General features: G+C 38.2%; 1 protein-coding gene across 3 annotated transcripts in view; it reads left to right on the top strand.

Annotated features, from left to right (window-relative positions):
• Nucleotides 1-26,429, top strand: part of KLHL2 (kelch like family member 2) — a 101,927-nt gene that overhangs the window by 37,325 nt on the left and 38,173 nt on the right. For all 3 annotated transcript variants that reach the window (XM_081811183.1, XM_081811180.1, XM_081811186.1), the window contains one exon: nucleotides 17,472-17,634. In XM_081811183.1, coding sequence (XP_081667309.1) covers nucleotides 17,472-17,634 — 163 coding nt within the window. The remainder of the gene's footprint in view (nucleotides 1-17,471; nucleotides 17,635-26,429) is intronic.

Here is a 26,429-nt window from a genome sequence, read left to right as displayed (position 1 = left end):
ATTTGATATTCATCACCTTACTAGATAGGTATTAACTCCATTTTGCAATGGAAGCTCAAGAAGGCTAAGTAATTTGTTCAGTATCACATAGCAGCTGTTAAGTTGCCATTAACTAGTGTTGCTTAAAAAGAGAGTTTATAAATTTGAAAATAAAAATACCTTTATAACTAAAAATATTTTTTTCATTATCTAAAAATTATTGGAGGTTTAACTCTTCTTCATTTGATGTGTTGATCAACATTTTTGGAGAATCCTAAAGCAACTTGAATTTTTCAGAACATTTACTTCATTGCTAAATTTGTGGTTTTGTTACATACATTTTGACTTCTCAGCTTTTGTGTATTTGTTTTGGCTTGCTAAAAGAAGCTAAGAGTTTTCACTTGATGTAAGTGTGAAAAACAAAGGTAAGTATCTTAATAGTGCCAGTGTAAGTAAATACTCTTATTTCCAAATTAATATTATATGAGTGTTCATCTACAAGTTCTGTCTACATTAGAACTTTTCTCATTTCAGAAGAATTTAAGAAGCATCTGATAATTGTGAGTGGATAGATTTTAAACAGTTCAGAAAACTTAGATGTTGCATAAATTGAAATTATTTGGGATAGAAAATCTCATCTTTTTGGAAAAGGAACAGAATTTAAGTGAAATTTTTCAAGAGACAGTTAAAATTAATTTTTGGCAATAAACACACCAGAGTATTTTACACAATCTCAGTACAGTAGAAAATTCAACATAGTGTGTCCATTTTGTTGGTGGTGTAGGGCAGGTTATTTTTGTTTGTTTCAGACCAGAAGTGCTAACAGTATATTGTATAACTTTTTACCAGTGAGGTGTTCCTAAAAAGAAGGCATCAGAGGGAAAGAGCATCCACAGTAGGAGACCTGTTGACATGGTTGACCACTTAATCAACAAAAGGCTATTACAGTGGAGAAACCATCAAAAAAGAATACATGTATACCCCAGATATTTTATTTTAACTTACAACATGCAACTGTAAAATTGTATGACAATTTTTTGTTGTAAAACTAGTGTGGTTAGCTGCTCGGAGAGCCGTATGCTTTTTTGCGCATAGGACATCATAATGATGGAGCAACTCTAATTTTCTAGTTTTTAAAAAAGTGCAGCAAGAACTGAGACACTTGAAAACAAATCTCAGTGCAAAGTCATCTTTGAATTACACAATTTCTCTTTTCTTCCCCCATGTGTAATTTGAGAGCTTTTTTTTTTTTTTGCAGTAACACATTGATCAAATCATTCTAAAGCAATCAACTTAGTTTTCATAGAAATAGCTCTCTTTTTACACTTATATCTCATTGGATTATATATGTTTATTTAAATTATATAATTTCAGTAACAAGTGCAAGTATCATAAACAGATTTGGGAGTGAAACCAAGATGTGTGAGTTGATAAAATGCAACTCAGCTGGAGGGGCAGAAGTGTGCAAGCATATTAGAGAGTACAGAGAACTTGGGAGAGTTGGTTAGTCAGGTGAGCAGGTGAAGCAGTGGCTGGGAAACCAGTGCTTTTGCTGTGTGTATTTCTGCATTGTATAGATAAACACTGAAATGAGATTCCCATTAGATGGATATTTATTTTAAAATGGATATTGAAAACACCCTATCATTTAAGCAGACTGATGGAGTATCTGCTAAGTCTTCAGTCCTGTTCTTGGTCCTGATGCTACCAAAAATGAACAAGGAACAAAGCATAGTAAATAGAGGATAGCTGTTGGCTGTGTGCTATTGAAATACCACGTGACTTTGTCCAAAGCTCTTAACTTCTCTGAGCTTTATTTTCTTGTCTGAGATGGGATAAATTCTGTTCTTTCATATATAGGAGCTTGTGAAACATCACTCATTAGATAACTGGTTTATGTACAGGTGAGACATGCTGGGACCTCACTAAAAGCATAGTTGGGATCGAGGCTTGGGCCAGAAATGAATGGGGCCAAGAATAGGGGCAAGAATCTGGGAGAGCAAGCACTCAGTAAGTATTTTTAAATTTATTTTTAATTTTAATTCATTTATTTTTTTAAAGATTTTATTTATCTGACAGAGAGAGAGAGAGAGCACAAGCAGGGGGAGTGGCAAGCAGAGGGAGAGGGAGAAGCAGGCTCCCCGCTGAGCAGGGAGTCCGATGTGGGGCTCGATCCCAGGACCCTGGGATCATGACCTGAGCTGAAGGCAGAGGCTTAACCAACTGAGCTACCCAGTCGCCCCAATAGGTATTTTTTAAAATTGAGGGCAGCGTGTAATCCGAATGAAAGTGCTCCAGGCCGAGTGACAGATTCAGGTCTGAATGAGGTGCTACAGGAAGCATGGCAGCAGGAAGTCTTATGGTGGTGGTGGTGGTACCTGCTGTTAGGCTGCTGGCAGTGTCTTTGATCCAGGAAGAGCTGCCCTGAGTGAACAGTGAGTCAAGTCTACAGCCCCAAGCTCACTTGTTGGGAAAGAGACTTGGTAAACGCTAGGCAGTTGTAAAACCATAGCTATGTAAAGTTGGGATTGTGGATGGCAAATCCAGGATCTGAGGCCAGGCTTAGTTGGGCAGGGCTTTAGGGCTCACAACGTGGCTTGGTAAGCATGAGGATGCTTTGGGAAGCAGACCACATTTAAGGCAGCAAGATTAATGACAGACTAGAAACACTGGTTGGGCTCCTAATAAACTTGACAGTCTTGGTCAGGATTAGTTTAAGACTGAATTGGACTGAACTTGAAGATCTAAGGCTTTTAACATCGTCAGCTAGATGAGGATACATCAAGTAAGGATTAATAACTATTTCACTGCTTCTTTATGCATGGCTTGCTCTTTCCCTTTCTTATTTCTAAAGGTATTGAGTTTTCCCATTTTTCCAATGCCGGTGTTGATCCTTATGAATTCCAGTTTTCAGTGGTAATTCATTAAGATTTTATGGAGCATCTATTTTATGCCAGGCAGTGTTCCAGCTATTGGTGATACAGTATCAAGTAAGACAGACAAGGCCCTTGTCCTAAGAGCCTTTATAGCCTGTTACTTTACAGGGTAATAGGTGTTTCTAGTGACTGGATAGATGTGTATGTTATCCAATGCACATCATTCCCAGGACCTAGGTCTCTAAGTGATAGACTTCTAATCAGAGGATTGTTTGGTGAGCATGAAATCATAGAGAAGGGAGGTTACTTCAAATGGATTAAGGAGGGCCCTAATGGACTATCATTCTACTACAAAACACATCTCTAGTGATCAGGAAATTGATCGAGCGCCGTCAGATCCAATGCCTCTCTCCTCTGCATGGAATCCAGAAAAACTGACAAGTAATTTCTCTTTAGATGACCCATTTCTGAACATTTTATTGTCTGGTAGTTGTCTTTTCTACCTCCAGGCCCTTGAGGCTGTAAGGAACTCTACCAGCCATGGTGGCTCATTGAGGCCTGGATTCTTAATTAGAGGGGAGGGGCCCGGAATTTTGAATTCTCATCTGTCTCCATATAGAGATTGAATAATAAGAACTATTTTGCACTTCTGTTAAGAATGATTTCTTCTGACAGAGACTATAACTATACACTTGGTTATGCTTTAACCTTAATTATAGTCACATTCCAGATCTGCCCTTTAGTTATCTTAATTGAATGACCATTTTCCATTCTCAGCCACACAATTAGAAGTTGCTCATGTACCAGAGGAGTTCAGTAGCAGGCTTATCTTCAGGGTGAGCAAAAACATCTACTGAGCAGTTTTGTAAATGTTTTTGGTTTAAATAAAATCATTTAAATCAAGTATATTTAAGTTATTGTTGAACAACTCAGAAAATAATAAGGAGCCCCCTTAGATTGGCTCTCTGCTAGAAAACCTTCATGGGCTAGTGGACTCTGGTTAATTATTGTATTAGAATTCAGAGCTCACATCGTGATTTTAACCATTGATTTCAAGAATGGCCTTGAGTAAGACATTAACTTTTCTGTTTTTTAGCTATTATAAATAAAAGCTGATAATGCTTTGACACCTCACAGAAATGCTGTGATATATGAAATATGCCAGTTAAAGCTTATAAAAATATTAAAGTGCTCTGTAAATGTTGAGCAGAAATAAGAAATGGGCAGCAATAAAAAGTCTTGTGACCACGAGGAAGAAGAAGAACCCACTGAGATTGTTTGGGATTACTGGGTAAAAAAAAAAAATGGCTCATGTAACCTTTCCCTCATTTTTTATAAAATAAATCTTAATTTGCTGTAGATTTCTCTCCAGCCAACAGGATTTGTGTATTTGGGTTAGTGTGGAGACAGCACTCTGGGGTGATTGCAGTACCAATTTGTAACACCCTCTTCCACTGGTTCGACAGGCAGTGGTTCAAGAAAAAGTGCTATTTTTCCTAGCACAGGTTTTGGAAGCCTTATTGTTTTTCCATTTTCATGTTCTGTTTCTCTTATGAGACAGAAAGTAGTTCTTTGTGACTAAAAGAGTTTGGCAGATGATGTGCTTAAAACACAGGTTAAAACTTTAAAAAAAAAAAAAATGTGTTGAGTCCAACTTTCAGGATTAGTGGTTATTTATGGGATAGTAGTGGGAAATCCTATCATGGAAGTGAATTTATCTGACATTCTAATACTCAGAAAACTGGTAAACTAGTATTTTATCGCTTTACCAGAATTGTGATAATTTTAGTTTATTATCCAGAGGCACAAAATGGTGAATTTCTTTTATATTAATAATTATTATAAATTTAAAAATTATTTACAATTGAGTTTTGGTGTCAATTGCATTTTATTATATTTTAAGTCTGAACTTGGTAATCCTCATAATTTTAATCAAAATACTTGACCAGCTAGAATATCTGTTCTCCAGTCATTCCAGTTAAATTGTTTTATTCTGTATAAGTTAAAAGTACAGGATAAATGAAAACTTACTTAAAATTTAGTATGGAAGAAGCCATTGGAGGTCAGCTAGTTTGAGAAAAATCTAGAGAGTTTATCATAAGAACATGTTATAAAATTTAAATGGGCATCAAACTTGAAGTGGTTTTTTAAGCTAGGTATTAAAAAGCTAGGTTTTTTAAGCTAGGTATTAAAAAGCTAGGTATTCAAGAAATATTAATAACTAAGGTACTTGTGGCTTTACATTATTAAAATATATAATTAAAAAAATATTTTATTATTCCAGAGAGCGAGAGAGCCAGAGAAAGAAAGAACATGCAGGGGGAGGAGCAGAGGGAGAGGGACAAGCAGACTCTGCGCTAAGCACGGAGCCCGATGCAGAGCTCGATCTTAGGACCTTGAGATCATGACTTGAACTGAAACCAAGAGTCAGATACTTAACTGACTGAGCCACCTAGATGCTCCTAAAATATATAATCTTTGAAGGTGTCCACCGTTGAGTCCTTTTGTGATTGATATTTTAATTAGCTTCATGTGGTATATAAGAAGAATTTTATCTTGATGAGCAAAAAATGGCTCCTTCCTGATTGTGATCCAGCATCTTATAGCAGTGTCGTAATTTGAGCAGGGAAAGGTTGGATATACATCAGAGTCCTTATTAGGTGGATTTTTTTCTTCATGTTTGACCTATGCCTCATATTGTTTATGTTTGGACCTATGTGGGGCAAAGCACATCTGTGACGGTCTTGCTGCCAGTGTTCAGGATCCTGCTCTCCAAACCAGTTTAGGTGGTGAGAGCCTAGAGTTGTTGAATTATCTGTGGTTCTGACATATTTAGTTTGAAATAAGCCAGAGGTTTTATAAATCCTAGCATTATTGATCCACAACTTTAAATAATATTATTACCTTTTGTACTTCAATGTCATAATTCCATTGTCAGGTTAGTAAAATTAATGTGCTTCTCATCATCTAGTTTAAGTATACATGTGTCTTTCCCCAGGTTATATGATTCATTTTTTGTGAAAATAGAATGTAGCATATCACTAACATTTCTTCAAAAGCTGTTGTTTTAAATTAACTTTACGAATACTAGTATAGAAATTTGGTTATATAAATACATTTGATATATTTTCATTTATTTTCTTATTTGGGGTTCTGTCAGGTATGATTTTTATTTTTCATTTTAAAAATTTATTTCATAATTTATAAATGCCTTCCACTGACTTGTGGTGCATCTTAGTGTGGGCCTAAAGCATTCATTTTTTTTTTTTTTAGTGGGCTATTGTTTACATGTTCAGTTTGCTAAGTTTTAACAAATGAATATACCCATTAACCCACACCCAAATCAGGATATTGAGCATTTATAACCTCAGGCCTCTTCCTAATAAATCCCTCACCTCTGACTCCAGGCAACCACTGATAGGATTTCTGTTAGAACAGATTAGTTTTGCCTGATATTGAACTTTATATAAATAGAATCATACAGAATGTATTCTTTTGAGGCTGACTTTGGCATAACAGAGCATTTGTGAGATTTATCTGTGTTGCTGCATGTTCCAGTGGTTAGTTGCTTTTTATAAATGCTGAGTATTCTGTTGTATGGGTTTATTGCAGTTCAGCATGATGATGGACATGTATTTAAAGTTTTGGGCTGTTATGAATAAGACTTAAGGCACTTTGATAAAGGGCATTGAGAAACACATATTCTGTAATTAAGCTCTAGTTGGGGTCAGGGAGAGGCTAATAAGTAAGATGGATAAAGTTATTTAATTGCCTATTAAAAGGGATTTGTTGTTGTTGGTTTTTTTTTTTTTTTTGCTTGACATGTGCTTTCTTATGTATTTTCTCACTTTTCATTCTCCAGCAATAATTTGATCTTGATCTTATCTTATAATCTCCATTTCATGTCAAGCCTAGGCTTTGACAAATAGGGTTGGGAGATGATATATGAATATTGATTACAGACAGGGTTGGAAGGAGAGAATATATAAACATGCGACAGAAAAAGAGTTGTTTGTCCAAGAAGTATGTGATGTATGTGAGTGTTGGTATGTGTGTGTGCATGCATGAATGGGTGTCCATGTGTTTTGATTTAGCGTTAGATTATTTGTGAAAACAAAAAAAATCTTTAAAAAATATTAGCGGTCTCTTTGGTCTTGAAAAAACTCCACTGAAATAAATTTCATAATTGGTGGGGGTGGGGAGGCTCCGAATAATATAAATCAGTTTAGAAAGAAGATGAAAAAAAGAGCAAGCATAGACAAAAAGGCAAGAGGGAGAGAGTAAGACTGGAAAGACCAAGAAGGAGGAGAGGAAGAAGAGGGAGTTGTGTGTGATAAAGCAATACAGTGCCCTGGGGAGTGAAGACAGTGAAGATAACTTATTTTGACAGTTACATTTGGCATTTTATTTGGCAGTTAACCATCCACAGTTGTGAATATATCCACACAGCACCTTTGAAAAGCCAGAAGCATCATTAGTCCCTGTACTAAGACTCGTATCTTACCTTTGTTGATAGCCTTGGCCCTTAAACTTGCTTGCTTTGATTTCAATTTTTAAAAAAATATTTTTGGGGCCTGCTGACAGTTCTTGTTGGTCCCTGTTTTCTTTGTTAGGCAGTGGATTGATGCCTCAGTCTCACCACCCTGAACTAACGAGTTTAAATTCTGTGTTGAAGGTGGATGTGGAGTCAGTGATAGTCTGTTAGTCTGTTCTTTATTCATGAAATTCTGAGGTTGTGGAAAGGAAGAATCCTGGAGAATACAGAGGAGATACAGGGGAAATTTTGATCTATATAATAGGAGTAAAATGCATGATCAGTTAGTAAAGCGACTAGTAGTCATTTTTTTTGATTTGAGGTGATTTTAGAGAGGAAGGACTAAAGGAGAAGAAATTTAAGTGGATTAATGCCCATAAAAGACAGCAGACATAGAATAAAAAATATTCATTTAGGAAGAAGGGGCTGCCTACCTTCCATGTTCCAGTCACTTTGCTAAATACTGATCTCATTTAGTTTTTTTTAGCTGTCACAGGAGAATGTGCATCTTTTTTTTTTATTGTTATGTTAATCCCCATACATGATCTCATTTAGTTTTTACAACATCCTGGACAGAGAGTTGTTTTTTACAACTTAGAGAATTGCAGCTCAAGGAGGTTAAGCGATTTTCTTGGGTCACACAGTTATTGTGGAGCATGTCCAGCATTCAAGACCAGAGTTCTCTTGAGCCTGTGGTATGGTTTCCGTTCTCCATTCTTTTCATACTAACTCCATTCTGCCCCTGAGGCTTTATTGGAACTCAGCAACAGGTTGGGGCTTAAAATCTATAGCTCTCAAGTCCTCCAGTGCTTCCGGACTTTAGACTTTGAGATATGAAGACCACTTTGAAGGGCAGGAGTGCTGGGATGATGGAAATTACATATGCCCCTACTAAATGTAAGCACTACCTGTTAGAATTCAAGCTCTAGGATGGCTGGTATATTTGTCCATTTTGTTCACTGCCGTATCCCTAGAACCTTAGACTAGTGATTGGACCCTAGACTAAATACTCAACAAATATTTGTTAGGTGAATAATGGGGGAATGCCCATAGGATAGGCCTGTTGGATGAATAGGCCCTGTTTGATGGATAGGAGCAGAGCCAGGCAGGAGGTCCTGGGAGAACAGGAGGAAGGGAGTCTGGGAACAAGCACTCTGCGTTTTCTGGGCTGGGACCCCGGGGGCAGGATTTCAGCCTCTGGGAGAACTGGTCCATGCATAGTAAAGTCGGGCCAAGTTACTGATGCCCACTAGGGAAGGATCCTAGTTAGAGGCAGGTGGGCTGGAGCTTGGTCTAGGAAACAAAGCATCAAAGTGTCCAAGGTCGCATTAGCACTGACATGAAGTTGACCAGGTTGAGCTGCTTCTAGTTAGAGCTGAGAGATGTTCTGATTAGAGATAGGATTGGATCCAGATCCAGTGCTGCTAGCTATAGAGCGGACAGATGCGAGGGCAGGGAGCCAAGCTGTTGTTAAAAAGACCCGTGCACTGCTTTCTTTACTTATGTCCATTCTGTGTTAGAAAAACTAAATCATGTGGAAATGTTCACTTGATGTCTGTTAAGTTTTTCTAATGTAATCATAGGTTAGAGCTAGCTGTGTATCCGTCTCATTTTATAATATTATATGTTATTGCAAATATTTTAGAAATATTAGTTTTTTAAAACCATTATTAGTCTCCATTGTCATTGAATATAATATTTTATCATGTGGGTTTAACATAATTCACCTAATTGTTGCCATATTGCTAAATCTGTAGTTGTTTCTGGTTTTTTCCTATTCTTATAAATAATGCTAAAGTAAAATTCATGGTTGTAGCCTGTTCTAGTTTTTGAACTGTTTTCTCAGGGTAAATTATTGGGAACATACTTCCATCATCAAAGCCTTTAAACTTTTATAATTTTTGGTAGCTCTTGATGAATATTGCCTATTTCTTTTCTAAGAGAGTTAACTAGTTTACAGTGAGGGCAAAAATGTGATAGGGTCCAAGGCTTACTATCCCTTGGCCTGAATATATGTGGTTGAAAATATCAATAGTCAGGCACCTGGGTGGCTCAGTCGGTTAAACGTCTGCCTTCCGCTCAGGTCATGATCCCAGGGTCTTGGGATGGAGCCCCGCATCCGGCTCCCTGCTTAGCGGGGGGCTTGCTTCTCTCTCTCGCATTCCCCCTGCTCATGCTCTCTCTCTATCTCACTCTCTCTCTCAAATAAATAAATAAATCTTAAAAAAAGAGAATATCAATAGTCATAAAATGCTGTATCATTATTTTAATTCATATTTATTTAATAGGCAATGGGATATCAAATATATTTCCCATATTTGTATGCGGTGTTTGTTCTTTTCGAATTGTCCCTGATTATATCTTTTACTTTGGGAATATTTGATCAAAAAAGAAAGTAACCTTACGCTTATTATAAATGATCTGGCATAGAAGATCATCTTGTGAGGGAGAAAGGAAACCCTGGCATTCTGTTGTTATGGGATTGAATGTTCGATTCAATCCAAGAAGAAACCTTGAATTAGAGCTAATGTGCTCCTTTGCCAGGTGCCAGGCACTGTGTTGAGCGGTAGACCAACTTATTTTTTTTCAACACTCTATACGGTAGGTGCTATGTTTGTTATACGTTTGAGCCACTGTTGAAGAAGTGAGAGATTTTAGAGAAAACTTAGGTTAAAAAGAATGGAAAAAGCAGCTGTAGAAAGGATAGTAGAGGAGGGGTGGTTTTCAGCTTGTGGGAACGCCACATTGCCCACATATATCCTCTTTCTGTACTACTTTTGCCTTTCTGCCTCATTTATTATACCATTGGAAATGACCTCAATTACAGAATGTATTCTGCTTAAGAGTCAGCCTCTCTTAAAAGTTTAAATATCTCTGGAAGGTATTTGTCCTGGAAGGTGATACGTTATTTATTTATTTATTTTTTTAAGATTTTATCCATTTATTTGACAGAGAGAGACACAGTGAGAGAGGGAACACAAGCAGGGGGAGTGGGAGAGGGAGAAGCAGGCTCCCCGCGGAACAGGGAGCCCGATGCGGGGCTCGATCCCAGGACCCTGGGATCATGACCTGAACCAAAGGCAAACACTTAATGACTGAGCCACCTGGGCGCCCCAAGGTGATGCGTTATTAACCATTAGTATGAATTAATAATAAGACGGCTTTCCTTTTGACTCTGCTGGCAGTAGCTACCCCGAGGGATGGAGCTTGGGACGGGGGGGGGGGGTGTGGGGATGAGGGGGGTGAGGTAAATCTATTTAGAGGATGAAACACTTAGCAGTCAGGAAAGGCAGATCTGTGTGGGGAATCATAGCTGGGTGCACAGAGCAGAGGCCAGCTCCTGGTGGTTGAGATTTAGGGTTTTGAGACGTGGAAGTGTGAGTGAGGTGGCAGGATGCCATGGTCAAACACTTCCTATTTCAAAACTCTGCACCCAGCCAGGCCTACATCCCAGAAAGAGGAAGGAAACTTTCTTTCTCCTTCTTTCCTGAACCCAATGCCCCATGAGGCCGCAGCAGTCAAGTGGTATATTCATTGATACTGTGATTTATAACTATTTTTAATACTGTTTTATGACTAAATGAGCATCAAGAAGCCAGTTGAAAAAATAAACTTGTGGAACATGATTTATTTATAATCTGGAGACTAAGTGCAGATTTTAGAAGATGTATAGTACTGAAAGTTATAGGTTATATTTCATAATGAGATTTTTTTGGTCCAACAGCATATAGCTTCTTTAAGTTTGGGAATAATTTCTTCTCTCTCTTCATGCCCTTTGAACAGCTGTTTCTCTGTTTGTTGTTAGGTCATTCCTGGCACACAAGGCCCTTGCTCTTTATTTTTAAAGGATTTATTTATTTATTTGAGAGAGAGCACGCTTGCGCTAGAGTGGGGGGAGGGGCAGCGAGAGAGGGAGAAGGAATCTCAGGCAGACTCGCTGCTGAGTGCAGAGCCTCATGTGGGGCTTGATCCCATGACCCTGAAATCGACCTAGGCTGAAGTCAAGAGTCGGACACTTAACTGACTGAGCCACCCAAGTGCCCCCTTGCTTTTAAACAGACAGGTGCTTCTGATATGAATATAAAATGGCTGGGAAATTAATAAAAACCTTTTTAATAGTACACTCATTGTAATCATTGTAAAGTTAGTAGTGGCTGAGCTGTTTCATGTTTGCATGTTTTCATAGACATCTGGAAATCTTGTGTATGGAACAGTCAGACCCCTTGGTAGTCTTTTCTAATAAACACACTGCTAATGGCTCAGGATTTAAAAGACTACATAAATTATTTCCCCCTATGGAGTAAATGCCCAAGCTGAAAATAAATTGCAGATCCTAATAGCCAAGCAGAAGGAGTGTACTTGTCTAAGCGAAACATCTTATGTGTAATTTGGCTTGTCAAAGGGAAGTAGGATGAAAGCATCTTCCCTTAAAATGTGCAGCTGGTGTAAGAGTGTCACACGGGTGCTAATTGTTTGTCTCGTGTGTCTTCCATGTCTAGTGTTCCACTTGTCTTCTCTAATCAGTGGTAGCTTTCCCCCTGCTTCTTTGTTCATTGCAGAAAACGTCTCCACAGTGTAAAATGTTTAGGCTTTTATTGTCTCCGTATTTTGGAAATCAGTACATCTAGGTGAAAATAAATTTTTCTTATTTACCAAAATGATTGATTTGAAGTTGTTTATTTAATTAGCTGGTCATGTTCTTTTACTTCGTGTTTTTCCTGGCACTTAGAGATAATGCTTTTCACATGAACAAAAAGAATAATGTGTAGAGCCTATGTAACATTCTACAGAACACTGGTTGGATGATCATAGGCCTTTGAGACTCATGGTACTCAGAGGACAGGCCAAACTGAAGCCATGTCTGGTGAGTGGTGGGTGATGATCACCAAATAAATAGCTGCCTTTACCATTGCTACCTTGGTTAGAATTCTGGAGATCCAGAAGTGCATTCTTTTACTTGCTTTCCACCAGGACCATCTGAGGAGGCTTATGAAATGTGTCTCAGAACTATCTGCTTGGGAATAAAGAGGGGAAGCATTTAGCTATCATCTTTCTTTGGACCATTCTTCATAGGTCAGGGCTGGCCCTACAAGCGTTTCCCTGTGCTTCCAGATGGTGCAGCTGTGAGTCCCCAGTGCATTTCCTGGCTGGGACACCAGAGAGAGGTATGGTAGGAGGTGGGGGGAGGGGGGAGGCTCTGTTAAGTTACATTTTCATGGAGGTGATCCAAGTCTACTTGGACCTGGTTGCTGCTGTGGTGGCTTGAGCAAGAGGTAGGGCTCAGAAGATTTGTAGTAGGACACAAGTGTCCCATATAGACACATTCTAGAAATAGAATTTGTATTTCTGGGTCAAAGGACATCCAAAATTGTATCTCTTTTAAAATACAAATACCCAGGAGAGTACATTCAGATTGATTCATTTATTTTGCATCTAGATATTCTTCTAGTACCTGAGGCTATAATGGGGGTAAAACAGATAAGACCTCACAGGCCAGAGCATATATTCTTCTGCAGGGAGAGAGACAGTAAACATGGGAGCAGATACATAAAATCATTTCTGACAATGGTAAGTGTTACAAAGCAGATGAAGCTGGTGTGATGCTGTTTGTGGTGACCTGAAAGGGACTGAGAGATCATGGTGAGAACACCAGGGTCTGAGTGGAGAAGCTCAGGGTTGATAGAATAGAACTAAAGGAGAATGTGGAAGAGGCTGCTGGAAGGAGAGGGAGGGCTGGACCCCAAGACACACTGCCAGCTGTATATTTTTCCTTAGGCCTCAGCATAATCAAGCGGGGCGCCTGGGTGGCTCAGTCGTTAAGCGTCTGCCTTCGGCTCAGGTCATGGTCTCAGGGTCCTGGGATCAAGCCCCACATTGGGCTCCCTGCTCCGAGGGAAGCCTGCTTCTCCCTCTCCCACTCCCCCCTGCTTGTGTTCCCTCTCTCGCTGTGTCTCTCTCTATCAAATAAATAAAAATCTTTAAAAAAAAAACAACATAATCGAGAGAGATATTTCAGTTTTTGGAGTGTGGCCCTCCCTCAGTGTATATACTGTATGGGAATTAATCACTTTTTAATTCTTAGCCTATATCATTAACATTTGTATTATATAACAAACATAATTGCTTTTTCTTTGATGTTTTGGAATACACTTTAGATCTTAGAGTGCCTTTGGGTTATTTTCATCAATCTCAGCGTTAATGTGGAAAATGGAGCAAATGGAAATTTTCCATTAGGTCATAATGCTATGTGGCTGGAGGTTTATGGTGTCAATATAATTCCACTTCATATAAGAAGCAGCACTGTTCAACTGCACCTTTGCTCTAGGGAGCTCAGAAAAATTAGTTTTTAAGGCATAAATTTATTCTTCAGACCTTTTAATTACAATGCCCAAGATATTTTTGTGACCTAAATAGCAAATTAAGAAACCACCTCTTTACATTGCTAGGTGTTTCCCGCATTTGTTACTAATAGCAGAGTTTATCCACCCTGTAGAAAATATGCCCTGGGATTGTGATAGCCCCAGATTAAAGCACATCCTTCCTTTTCGGTGATAGGCAAAAGCCATAAGAATCAGAATGAGATCACATATTGAAAGATTAGAATACTAAATGTGATCTCCCATATCAGAGGTTTCTAAAGTTTAGTAATTTGTGTGTCACCTTCATGATTTTGCTATATTCTATACTGCTGGCACTATTAAATATTTAATGTTTTTCTTTATGTTGATTCAATTCTTGCTTAAATAAATGTACTTAGAAAAAAGTTTATATTATTGAAATAAATAGAGGGTAACTTTAAAAACCTACTCCTAACTAATGACCTAAAAATGTTTATCTGGGTGCCATCTAAAAGCATTATACTCACTCTGGTTATTGCTGCTCTCATAGTAGACTCGACCTGTCCCATACCAGGTGTGTGACCTTGGGCAAGTTACCCAACTTCTCCAGGCCTCTGTGTTCACTTGTGTATAATGGGGATAATGAGATATTATTGCCTGCCAAGTGCTTAGCACAGTGCTGAGGTAGTAATTGCTCATTAAGTGGAAGCAATTACAACAATGTATTGTTGAAGTGATTGTTTTCTTTATTACTCTTGCTGAAAAGAGAAGTATTGGAGATTTAGAAATTGGACAAACACTTCCATTCTGCACCTACAGAGAGGGCTCAAGGTAGTGGAAGGAACTGTAGACCAAAGAGTTGGCAAATTTGATTATATTCTTAGCTTTCCACTGACCAGCTGTATCACTTGGTCCAGTCTTTTGGCCTCTTCTAGGATTTGGTTTCTTTATCAGATGAATTAGAAGGTTTGATTTGATTTGATCCCAAGGCATCCAGCTCATAGGCTGTCAGCTGTTTGAGTGGTTCTGATTGTGGGATATGGTTCATCTGAAATTAGGAGCACTTTTTATTTTGTTTTGTTTTTGCTGGCTATCTAATAGACAAAGTAATCTAGAAAGTTGGTGTGCCCCTGGCTGCTTTCCTGTTTTCATCATGAGCAACTGATGGTCACCATGGGTCATGTTAGTAAGCCTGGGCCAATTATTCATTGTTTTTGAAGCTGTATGTAATTAATAATTAACGAGCTATTGAAATTTAGTCCTAGTAAAGTTACATCATAAAACTGAGGCATTTTTAAAGGATTTACTGACAGAAGGATATTATAAATAAACTTGTTTTATACATTTGACTAACACTTAAGGTATATTTAATATATATTGTTTGCCAGGCACGGGACCACTTGACTCATTGTTGCCATTAATTAAAAATTATATGTGAATTTCCGGCTACATGGCCTACAATTGAAATAACTTTTCTGTCCCTCGTGTATGTATTCCACAGTTTTATGAATTTCATTATCCTGATAAGGTAGATCTGGACTTGGTAGTGATGAAGTTGAAGGTAAGGAAGCAAAATAAAAATTTTAAAAGCCTGCTGTAGCTACTTTTTTAGGTGGATGTGTATATAAGTGAGGGCGTACATGTGTATGTTAGCATAGTATGCATCAATTACTAATTTTTTCACTTAAGAATATATCTTAGAAACTGTCCTATTCATATAGCTTCCTCATTGTTTTGAATGACTGCAGAGCATTCCATTGAGTGGAGGGGATATAAGTGTTTTATCAGTCTCCTTGCAATGGACATTTAGGCTTTTTCCTAACTTCTGCTGTTATTCACAGTAGTGCTCCAATGAATGTCTTGTGCATGTGAGATTTTGAGCATTTGTTAGTGTATCTGTGGGTTAAATTGCTGGGTCGGAGGATATGTGCATTTGTAATTTTGACTGAAATTGGCAAATTGGTTTTCAACAACGTTGGGTCAGTATACACTCCTACCAATAGTGCATGAGTGAGCCCGTTTCTGCTCAACCGCTTTTTCCCCCCAAGGCTCCTGTCTTTCTATACCACCAGTTTGAATACTACTTTCTAACACTGTATTGTCTGTGGGAAAATGCTAACTAGATGGGTGATTGTTAGTATTTGTGCAAATTTCACAGAGATTAAATCTTACACTGAAGACCACTTTCTTAACTGTATGTGTTTGCTGAATTAAATGGCAGCACTGTTAAGCATCTTGAAATGTACTTTACGTTGCTTCAGAGCACAATTATACCAGTGTAGAAAAACCTCCAATTTGCAAATTATCAACAACTAAAGGTTTCCATGGAGATCATTCTCATAACATAATGAAACACACTATACATATTATACAGAAGGTTTCGCTATAAACAGCATTATTTGCATTTTGTTTTTCTTAAATTCAGAAGGAAAAGGCCACTAGATACTGTTTCTATTTTTTTAGAGAAAACTAATATTAGTTGGTGAAGTTGCACTAAAAACACATGAAATTATTCTCTCAGTCCTTAATTCTGGCCATTTCATTGTGTACATGTGGGTTAACTACATATGCAGCCTCTAGATTGGGAGGTAAAACTTCTGTGGTTCATTTAAACAAGTAGACTAGTTTGTGTTACAGAAGGACATGAACACACTTTTTTGTCCACATTTAGGATTTATTACATTGGTAGAGAAAACTTATAAAAGATATCCTAAACTACTGTTTCTTTTCTCTTTTTCTCTTTGGTCTACAGCTTGGCATATATGAGAGTCAATTCCTGAAGGGACTTAGGTTTTATTTATTTTTTATGCTAATATGATCTTTTCTAAAATTGATCATTGTTCTAATAGTTGAGGTTTATTTTTTCCTTTTAGCTTTTATAAAAGAGCAGCAGATGTTCAAGAACTTCTTTTTTTAATGAAGCTTTCCTCTTTAATTTGACTTTCAAATGTGGTACTTAACATAGCTTCACACTAATTCGCTTAAAAGGAAAAAAATGTTTCCATTATTGACCTATTTGAAAAGCAGTTGTGGTATTGGATATAGTGTTTATAGTGAAGATACTGGTGAGATCCCATAGAAAAACTCATAATTAATACAAAATCTCTTGGAATTATTCAAATACAAATACAAATTAAAAAGTTAATATTAAGTAATTATCTTTTGTGTTTTCCTTTTTAGCACATATATTACATTTTAGAGAAATTATCTGATTGTACTGAGACTGTTGAATTTAAAATTGTTCTGTCCCCTAAGGAAAGTAGTTTGTTGTGTTATTCAGATAGTGGAAGAGCAAAATGAGGCTTTGTTGTGGTATGTATTACTTTGGGCTCCTGCCTTCCCCACAAATCACTGAAGGTCATGACTGCTTGAATTGAGGGGAAAAAAACCATTTTGACTGAACCATAGCACCCCCTAGCATCCTAATAATTTATGTTTTTAAAAGTCAAAGGTACATTTTGTTTATGCTTATAAAAAAGAATGATTAATATCTGATATCTCTTATATTTTTATGACCAAGAAGGGATCTTTGAAAGATTCTATAGAAATTATGGGGAATGTGGGCATTGCCCTTTTTGCAAATAATTGTTCCATTACTTTCCATGGAGTATTCCATGGGTCCATGGAGTATTTGGGGCTGGATGCAGATCATAAGTTATAGCTGCATGTGTTGTGATCTGTATAGGAGTGGTAAATAGTGTTCCTCCGTCCACCTGCCTAACCGGACTTACTTGTATGTTGCAGGTACTTCTCCCAGCAGCTGGTCTGTTACAGTTACAGGATGTGAAGAAGACCTGCTGTGAATTTTTGGAGTCTCAGCTTCACCCTGTCAACTGCTTAGGAATTCGGGCTTTTGCTGATATGCATGCATGCACAGACCTCCTGAACAAAGCCAACACCTATGCAGGCAAGTGGAATAGACTTTGGCTGAGTTTGAGACAGAGGAATCTGGAACTCTTGAGTTCTGATGGGATTCTATAGTGATTTTTGGAAAGTTGTGTTGTGTTTCTGGATCGGGACTTTATAATAATACATTTAAAATCTTACGATGTATTACTGCAGAATTGAACCATGTTTATAAAATTCTGAACTTAAAAAAAAACTCTATCAATTGGTATTGGGCCTGAAGAATAGAATAGATAGTTTTATGGAAGTATTGAATCCCTATGTCTTTTTCTTTCAAATTGTCAAATTAACATACATATGAGAAAATATTTGCATATGAATTAAGTCATTTAATTTCTGTGGCTTTGTATCCCCTTTTCTTGAACCTAGCAGAACAATTTTCTGGCTTAAAAATTTTCTTTTTTTTTTTTTTTAAAGATTTTATTATTTATTTATTTGACACAGACACAGCAAGAGAAGGAACACAAGCGGGGGAGTGGGAGAGGGAGAAGCAGGCTCCCGGCTGAGCAAGGACCCCAATGCGGGACTCGATCCCAGGACCCTGGGATCATGACCTGAGCCGAAGGCAGACGCTTAACGACTGAGCCACCCAGGCGCCTCCTGGCTTAAAAATTTTCAAAGGTGTTGAAGTCTAGTTGCCTTTGGGCAGAGTGGAGAAGTAGATCTGAAATATAGGCCTCTTTCTCCTTAGACACTAGTTCTCAGGACCTTCTGGCACCCTCCTCCTGTGGCAGAGGACAGCCCGTTGCTGTTGGCAAGGAAGCCATCACTTTGGTTGCTGTATAGGACCCTCTGATCCCCTATGTCTCCAGTTGAGGAGCAGAGTTTCTTGTTACTGTGTTGGAGTAGCTAAAGTACACAAAAGTAACCTATAATTTATTTTGCTCTGAATTTATAAGCATTTTAAAAAATACATATTAAAGGTGATTCTTAGAAAGTTTCTAATTTTTTTAACCGTCTTTGGGAAGATAAGCCTGGTGGAAGTTATAACCCACCATCTCTGTCCTGTATTTGTGAGATCCAATAAGAACAGTTACTATAGAACCTTCCATGACCCTGCCCCTTAATATGCTTGAGAACCCCAACTTCCTCCAACCTTCAAATGCAAGAGCCCCTTGTCTAAACTCTGCTCCACGGTGCTTACTCTGATGAGTAAGGGACACTGTACTGTAGCACATTGACCCAGATAAGGGGTGTGTGTGTATGTGTGTGTGTGTACATGTGCACGCACAAAGCACTGGAGAGGAATAGTGCTAGCATCTCTACTGTATTTATCAAAGAAATAATGGTAAGTGGTTAGTTGGAGAAAAAACCTGCAGTGCTGCAGTGAAACATAGTATGTCCAGTAAATTTGAATTTTATAGATTTCTTTGGGGTGACCTGATTAGTCAGACTACCCTTTATAAAATTCTTTCAGTGGGAAGATGTGATCTGAATTTCAGAAAGTTAATTTACAGATGAACTTTTAGCACACAACCCTTCTGTAAGTTGGGGAATGCCTATAATATGTAATGATATTCATGTAATCCTTCTGAGTGGGATGAGACATTTTAAGAAAAACCAAAGACAAATTTGGATTCACTGATGTGTTCCAGTGAATTCAGCTGTTCTTCAGCTAAGTAGAAAATTTTCCGTCTAAATTTGTAAGATCCATTAACTCTAGACATAATGTGCCTGTTGTAAGTGATTTATATTGGGAGAATGAAGGAGGCTTGTATATTTTTTGATAATTTTTTGTGCATGAAACAGTCACTGTTAAACATATCTTTCTTGGGCAGCTAGTTGTCTCATATGACTTGATACACGTTATTGACTTTTAAGAGATAGGGAAAGGGACTTGGGGACAGAATGAATAAAGCAGGACTCATGCAAAAGATGTCCACACATAATTCACATGATATACTGGAACTCTTAGTTCTGTTCCTGTCAGAACCAACTCATGTACTGTGTGCTTAGGAGATTTTTATTGGATTTAGTTATTTCTTTCTCTTATTTAAAATCTTAAATTTAGTGTGGTATACTATAAAATATGAACAGTTATCCACCAGAATTTGAATACCTCTATGTCTTAGTTTGTAGAGTTCTTCTCCATAATTATGCAAAGAACTTTTTGTGGACAGTTTAATGTCATTTTCAGCAAAATTATAAAGAAAAATTAATTCTTAACTTTTTAAAAGATTTATTTATTTATTTTAAAGAGAGAAAGTGCAGGAAGGAGGAGATGGAGGGAAGCAGGCTCCCCACTGAGCTCGGAGCCCGACTTGGGGCTCAATCCCATGACCTATAAGATCATGACCTGAGCTGAAAACCAAGAGTTGGATGCTCAACAGACTGAGCCAGCCACCCAGGCGCCCCTAATGCTTAATTTTTAATGCACTATGTTTTATTTTATTTTTTAAAAAAAGATTATTTTAGAGAGAGAGAGTGGGGAAGGACAGAAGGAGAGGGAGAGTTAGAATCTCAAGCAGACTCTGTGCTGAGTATGGAGCCCAACTGAGGGCTCCATCTCACGACCCTGAGATCATGACCTGAGCCGAAACCAAGAGTCAGACGTTTAACTGACTGAGCCACCTAGGAGCCCCTAATGCACTATATCTTAAATCGTAGTCTAGTGTTAAAGGATATACTGCTTTTATACCATGCTTTTGAATCTTATATTTGCTTGAGTTTATAAGTAACATTTTACAACATCTTTTATTATGAAAAATTATAACACACGTGAAAATAGAATAGTACTATTCATCAAACGTTAGGAGTTGTCAATTCATGAAAAATCTTGTTTCAACTATATACCCCTGTTATTAACTATCCCCCTCTTGTTATTATTTTTTATATGTAAACTTTTTAATGGTATCCAATATATATATATACATATACATGTATATATATATATATAAAAGTACACAGTGGCAAGTCTACATCTTGATGAATTTTTACATCCTCTTGTATTATTTGAAGCAATTCTGTCATCATTTCGTATCTATTTCATTCTTAAAATTTTAAAGAAATAAAATCGCAGTGACCAACTTCATATAATGAAACTATTTCCATATACTTTGGCATATTAATAACAAACTTTCTAAAGTAAATAATTCAGAATAATACTAAAAAACAGTTGTTCTTCCTAGTGAAAAAACCTGATTGTTGTTTATATCTTACACAAATAGGAGGTGGGGAGGTAAGGAGTTCACACGGGAAGATAACAGTCTTTTTTTCCTGCTGTGAACAAATAATTGTTTAGTCCTTCCTTTCTTTCTTTTTGCAATTCAAGCACTTTATGCATCCAGAAAATCTACCCAAACTCCTAAATTACTTTCAAATTCAAATCATGGAGCATGTGGAAAGGTCTGGGAGAGTGAAGGGGGACAGTGGCAATTAAGAAAGTTAATACCTTCCTTTTTCATTTTTCTGTCCTAGACAGTGGGCCTGTGACAGGCCTTTCTAGGCAAGAAAGAAAGAAAGGAAGGAATACAGAGCAATAGAAGGGTTCATACATACATGCTTACAGACATGGAAAGAAGAGGGGAGGAGAAAGGGGGGCCGACAGAGAGAAAGGATGGGAAAGGCAAGAAGGCTTGTTTAACCTCAGGGTACTTTCTGATCCCAAGCATGCCTGGAGCACTCCTGTCCTTTGAAAACTCACCCGAGATTCTGGACATAAGATCTGCCTCATTCCTTTCTCTTGCAGAGTGGAAATGAGTTCTCTGGTGTGTATTATAATTGAATTAAATTTTACAGGTATAATGAAAGAATTAAGGTGCTCCGTGGAAATCTCTTCTATGAACTCATGCTTATTTTTCATAATATCACATTTTTAAAGAAAGTAAAAATGTGAGAAACCAGTGGGCGGGGTAGAAAGCCTGAGCAGGGAGGGTGTAAATCCTTGCTGCTTATCCTGCTGCACTCTCGTGGCTTTGGCCGTGTGGTGCTGGCAGTCACGGCCTGTCACGCTGGCCCACGCGGCTTCACCAGGGCCTGTAGTGACATGTTCTTCAAATTGTAGACAGCTGACGGCGACCAGACCAGCCAGGTTAAATGATCTGCATGTTGAGGCATGGTGTTCTGGACTGTAATCAGCCTTTGTGATGCTCTTGAATGATTATTTTCTTAGCTAAAGAGCTAGATGGAATTATTTTTGCTGCATGCCTAAAAAAGAAAATTTTCACACCTAATTTCAGGTTGTAGAGACTTGTTTGGATAATGCTAACTTGTGGATGCTTTTACTTCCCGTGTGTTTTGAGCGGTGTCCATATTTTAACAGTTTTCCAAATCATGAATACTTTTGTTTTTAGCATTTTCTCCAAGATAAAAATCTGCAGGAGATAAAAACTGAACTTATTAGTTTCAAGGCATTTTAATAGTCCCAGACTGTTTTGGAAGTTAGGTTTTAATTTTAATTTGAAATACGAATTTTGTTTAGCCTCTGTGTTGACAAACAAAAGTTGCCAGTTGTGGAATTGTAAGAATTTCAAACAAATTTAAGGGAAACAACAGTTTTAGATTCTTAATCATTCCTTCATTTCACCACTCCCTACACTAAAAGTTTGAGAAGCTACTTACTATCAGTTCTTAGTGATCTTTGGGGAGATTTGCAGTATCATTTTCAAGCCAGTGTTCCAGCTGAAATTCTGGGATTGGTGAACACTCAGCGTTCCCCAGTACCAGGAAAACCTGAAAAGAAGTCTTCTCCAGTCCCTGACATACTTTCAATTTCTTTCTCGTCCTCCTCTTGCTCTTAACCCTGTTGTCTGTTTACATCCTGGCCTGAACTGCCCTACTTTTAGCCTTTCCACCATGCTTGGAAAATGACCACACTTTTTATATGCCCAGCTGTTTTCATGTGTGTCCCCTCTCCCTTTGTCTTAAATGAAACTTTGCTTTCCTTCTAAACCTGAGAACTGGGGGCAAACTTCTTTAGAGGACCACCCCCCCCCCCGACTTGCCGGGAAGGTGGGTAAAGGGGTACGACTTCAGCCTGTTGTTCTGTCCCTGTCACTGTCCTCTGTTCTGAACCACTGACTGGCGGCCTGCAGCATTCTCTCTGCAGCCTGTTCTCTCTCCAGACCTCCACGTCTGCTTCTGTCTTTGACACCTAGGTTGTCTCCTCCCTCTCTACTTCCTGTCTTTTGCCATCAGCGATCTCAGGATCTATACTTTTGGCTTCGTTGAGATTCCCTGTTCCTAGTTGCTTGTGGCCACCATCTTTCCTCCATAAACCCACCTGCCACCTTAGACCTCAATTCCAGGGCATGTTGAACCTTGTTTGTATTTTGAACGCCTTGTTGGTATTTGAAACAGCTTTGTGCTGACTATATTCCTGCCTCCTCATGCTCTTATATTTCTTCATAAATCTGCTCTCTAATGCCACTTACCTGGCAATCTCTTGGCCCTTTACCTGGCAATCTCTTGGCCCTTTAGCCAATGGTCAGTCATTTCAAAGCTACCCTCTTTATGTGCCTGCCTTTACCCAGGCTGCTGTGGGTGGTAAAGAGGCTCAGTGCAATTTAACCCCTGCTTGCAAGGAGTTTCTAGGCCAGTAATATTCCACTTATGCCCAAATTCAGTGTGTCTTGATTATGCCTTATTCTCTGTAAAAGTAGTTCCTATAACTTTTTTTTTTTTTTTTTTTTGCCATTAGTTTGCTTCAATCATTTGCCCACCATTCTATAATTTAGGCTAGGAATCACTGCTTAGGGTAAACATCTTTCAAAATAAGCCCATGATTTTGAAAGCTGCCCTTTTGAAAGAAACTTGTGTTGAGAGAGTGGTTTTAATAGTAGCATTACTAGCCTTGACTATGTGATATGCATACTAAAGACTAGTTGCTGATTATCTAAGGGTCTTTGCAATGTTAATTTACTGATATGGAAGATTCTTCCTTTGGAGAGCCATGAAAGCATTTGATGTACAGTGCTTCTTGATGAATTCATGCTGACTTAATTGATGCTTCTTACAAGAATTAATCATTTTTATATTTTTACATTCATTATGGTCCTCATTTGTGTCCTAGTAAGCGACATGCAATCTCTCTGCTCTGCTTTGGGTTGACAGTTTTTCTCATTCAGATGAGTTAGCTGTTTCTGGGTTTCACCAAAGCTGTATGTGTTAATGGAGCTGCTGGAGATATATATGTAATTTTTTTTTTTCCTAGAGACTAATAGTATACAGAATGAAAGAATCACAGAGTATGAACACTTGTAGGGACCTTAGCGGTTATCTAGTCTAACATTTATTTTATTAATTAGGATAATGAAGACCAGGGAGATTTTTATTTTTCCAAAAACACTTTGTCTCTCAGGGATAAGCTGTTTGTGGGTCTAAAATATGTTATTATCCATGCACTTACCCTCATTTCTCAGATGGAATTCTGCACTAGGTGGAATATAGAGGAATTATAGGAATTCTTCATGGCACTTAATTTTGATCAAAAAGGTGTTTGGTGTTGGGAAATCAAACATAAAGCATACTTTGTAACTTATCACTGGGTGCAAAACTGAACAAGCAAAACTTTAGACTTTTATTATTGATTTCATTGGGCTTAATTTAGGATGAGGGACCAGAGCTAATGATCCTAATAGACCTGGTGTGACAAATCCTTAAGGATTATCTTTCATTTCTTGATAATCTTATTTTAGGTGCAGAAGGGAAGCAAACAGAAAAGTTCAGCTGTCCTAGAGAGTGAAGAGAGCCCTTATATATAAGGAAGAATATGTATATATATCATATATGCACAATAGATGTGTTTAATGTGTATTGCACATTCATGATACAGTCTGTACTATTGGGAATTATGCCCTCCTGCAGTTGTGGGATTTGTCTAGAGAAAAGGAACTGATTATTAAATGTCAGCATAACTAGGTTGGCTTTATTCAGCAGCAGTGATAAACTAGTAAGGGCAAGTTACTGAAGTCACAGTGAAAGCTCTCAGAGTAATTTGTCAACATGTGAGTGAAAGGATTAGAAACAATAGTTGAGGTTGGTTAAGGGAGAACCATGGTAATGAAGATAGAGAGAGGGTGACTGAAGCCAGACTGGGGATATGGAAACTAACCCTGGATGTGAGTAAAGGAAACAGACCAAACTCTGACATGATCTGCCCTTTAGCATAACTTTTTAAGTGAGTATTTTGTGGGTGCATTTTACTGTGTGCGTACTTATTCCGGTGTGCAGTAGCTGTTAATTTGTACTGTACCTTACTGAGGTGCAGTAAGCTGAATAAGAATTCATTCAATGAAAAGGAAGAATTTCTTATCTTGGCTTTGTGACAGGTATTAGACTTGTATTTGTAAAACCAATCCAAAGATGTTAGGGTTTTAGCTGATAGTGTATTCAATAACAGTACTGTAACTGTGTCTAGAAAGATGTAAGGTGATTATCTCATTCTGTTCTTCCTGGGTCAGACAGTTACCTATGAAACTGAGTTCATTTTCAGGTTACATGTTTTGAGACAGACTGACAAATGGAAGCCCTGAATTTGGAGCCAGGATTATGGTGAAGACCCCAAGTGATATTATACAAGGAATGCTCAAAAGACTTAGGAGTCTATAGACCCTGAGAAGAAAATTTAGGAGAAAATAATGCTCTGACTGAGCCACCCAGGCATCCCGAGTGTGTGACTCTTGATCTCGGGGTTATGGTTTGAGACCCACGTTGGGTGTAGAGATTACTTAAAAAAATAAAAACTTAAAAAAAAAAGTTTAGAGGGGCGCCTGGGTGGCTTAGTCGTCAAGCGTCTGCCTTCGGCTCAGGTCATGATCCCAGGGTCCTGGGATCAAGCCCCTCATCGGGCTCCCTGCTTGGTGGGAAGCCTGCTTCTCCCTCTCCCCCTCCCCCTGCTTGTGTTCCCTCTCTCGCTGTGTCTCTCTCTGTCAAATAAGTAAATAAAATCTTTAAAAAAAAAAGTTTAGAGGGGCGCCTGGGTGGCTCAGTCGTTAAGCGTCTGCCTTCGGCTCAGGTCATGATCCCAGGGTCCTGGGATGGAGCCCCGCATCGGGCTCCCTGCTCAGCGGGAAGCCTGCTTCTCCCTCTCCCACTCCGCCTGCTTGTGTTCCCTCTCTCGCTGTATCTCTCTCTGTCAAATAAATAAAATCTTTAAAAAAAAAAAAAAGTTTAGAAAGAAGTATTATAGAATCCAAACTGGGAGAGAGTATCTTTAGGGTTAAACACTGTACAGGGGTTGAGAAGTTTTAATCTCAAGAAAAGGACTTCCAAAGAACAAATTCAGGGGAAGGGTGGGCCAGAGGCTATGTTACAACAGATAAAGATGTGAGTGTGTAGTGCATCAAAATTCAGAGGCTTCTGTATTAAGATCTGCCCTAAAGAAGTTTGGTATAAATGCCAGCAACGTAGGGCAGTGGCCCAAGATAGGAAGCGTAAACCATTGTTTTTTTTCTTACTTAGGACAGCATTTGTCCACTGAAGTCAAGAAGATGAAATGCATTGATTATCTATAGCAACACTTTTCTTTCTCATTGGGGAAGGAAACTATTTGGACCTAGTTTGGAAATATTTTATTTTTTCTTTTTAAAAAAATCTTAACCATTAATATTTTCATATGAATAAAACATTTGTTTTTATATTTATTATTTTTAAAAAAATTTTTAAATTTTATTATGCTATGTCACCATACAGTACATCATTAGCTTTTGATGTAGTGTTCCATGATTCAGTGTTTTCGTATAACACCCAGTGCTCCATGCAATACATGCCCTCCTTAATACCCATCACTGGGCTAACGCATCCCCCCACCCCCCTCCCCTCTAAAACCCTCCGTTTGTTTCTCGGAGTCCATAGTCT

The sequence above is a fragment of the Leptonychotes weddellii genome, chromosome 2, assembly GCF_054177405.1.
Source record: "Leptonychotes weddellii isolate Sample4059 chromosome 2, ASM5417740v2, whole genome shotgun sequence".
Classification (NCBI taxonomy): domain Eukaryota; kingdom Metazoa; phylum Chordata; class Mammalia; order Carnivora; family Phocidae; genus Leptonychotes; species Leptonychotes weddellii.
Note: the sequence above shows the minus strand (reverse complement) of the source record. Positions and strands in the feature narration are given on the sequence as shown.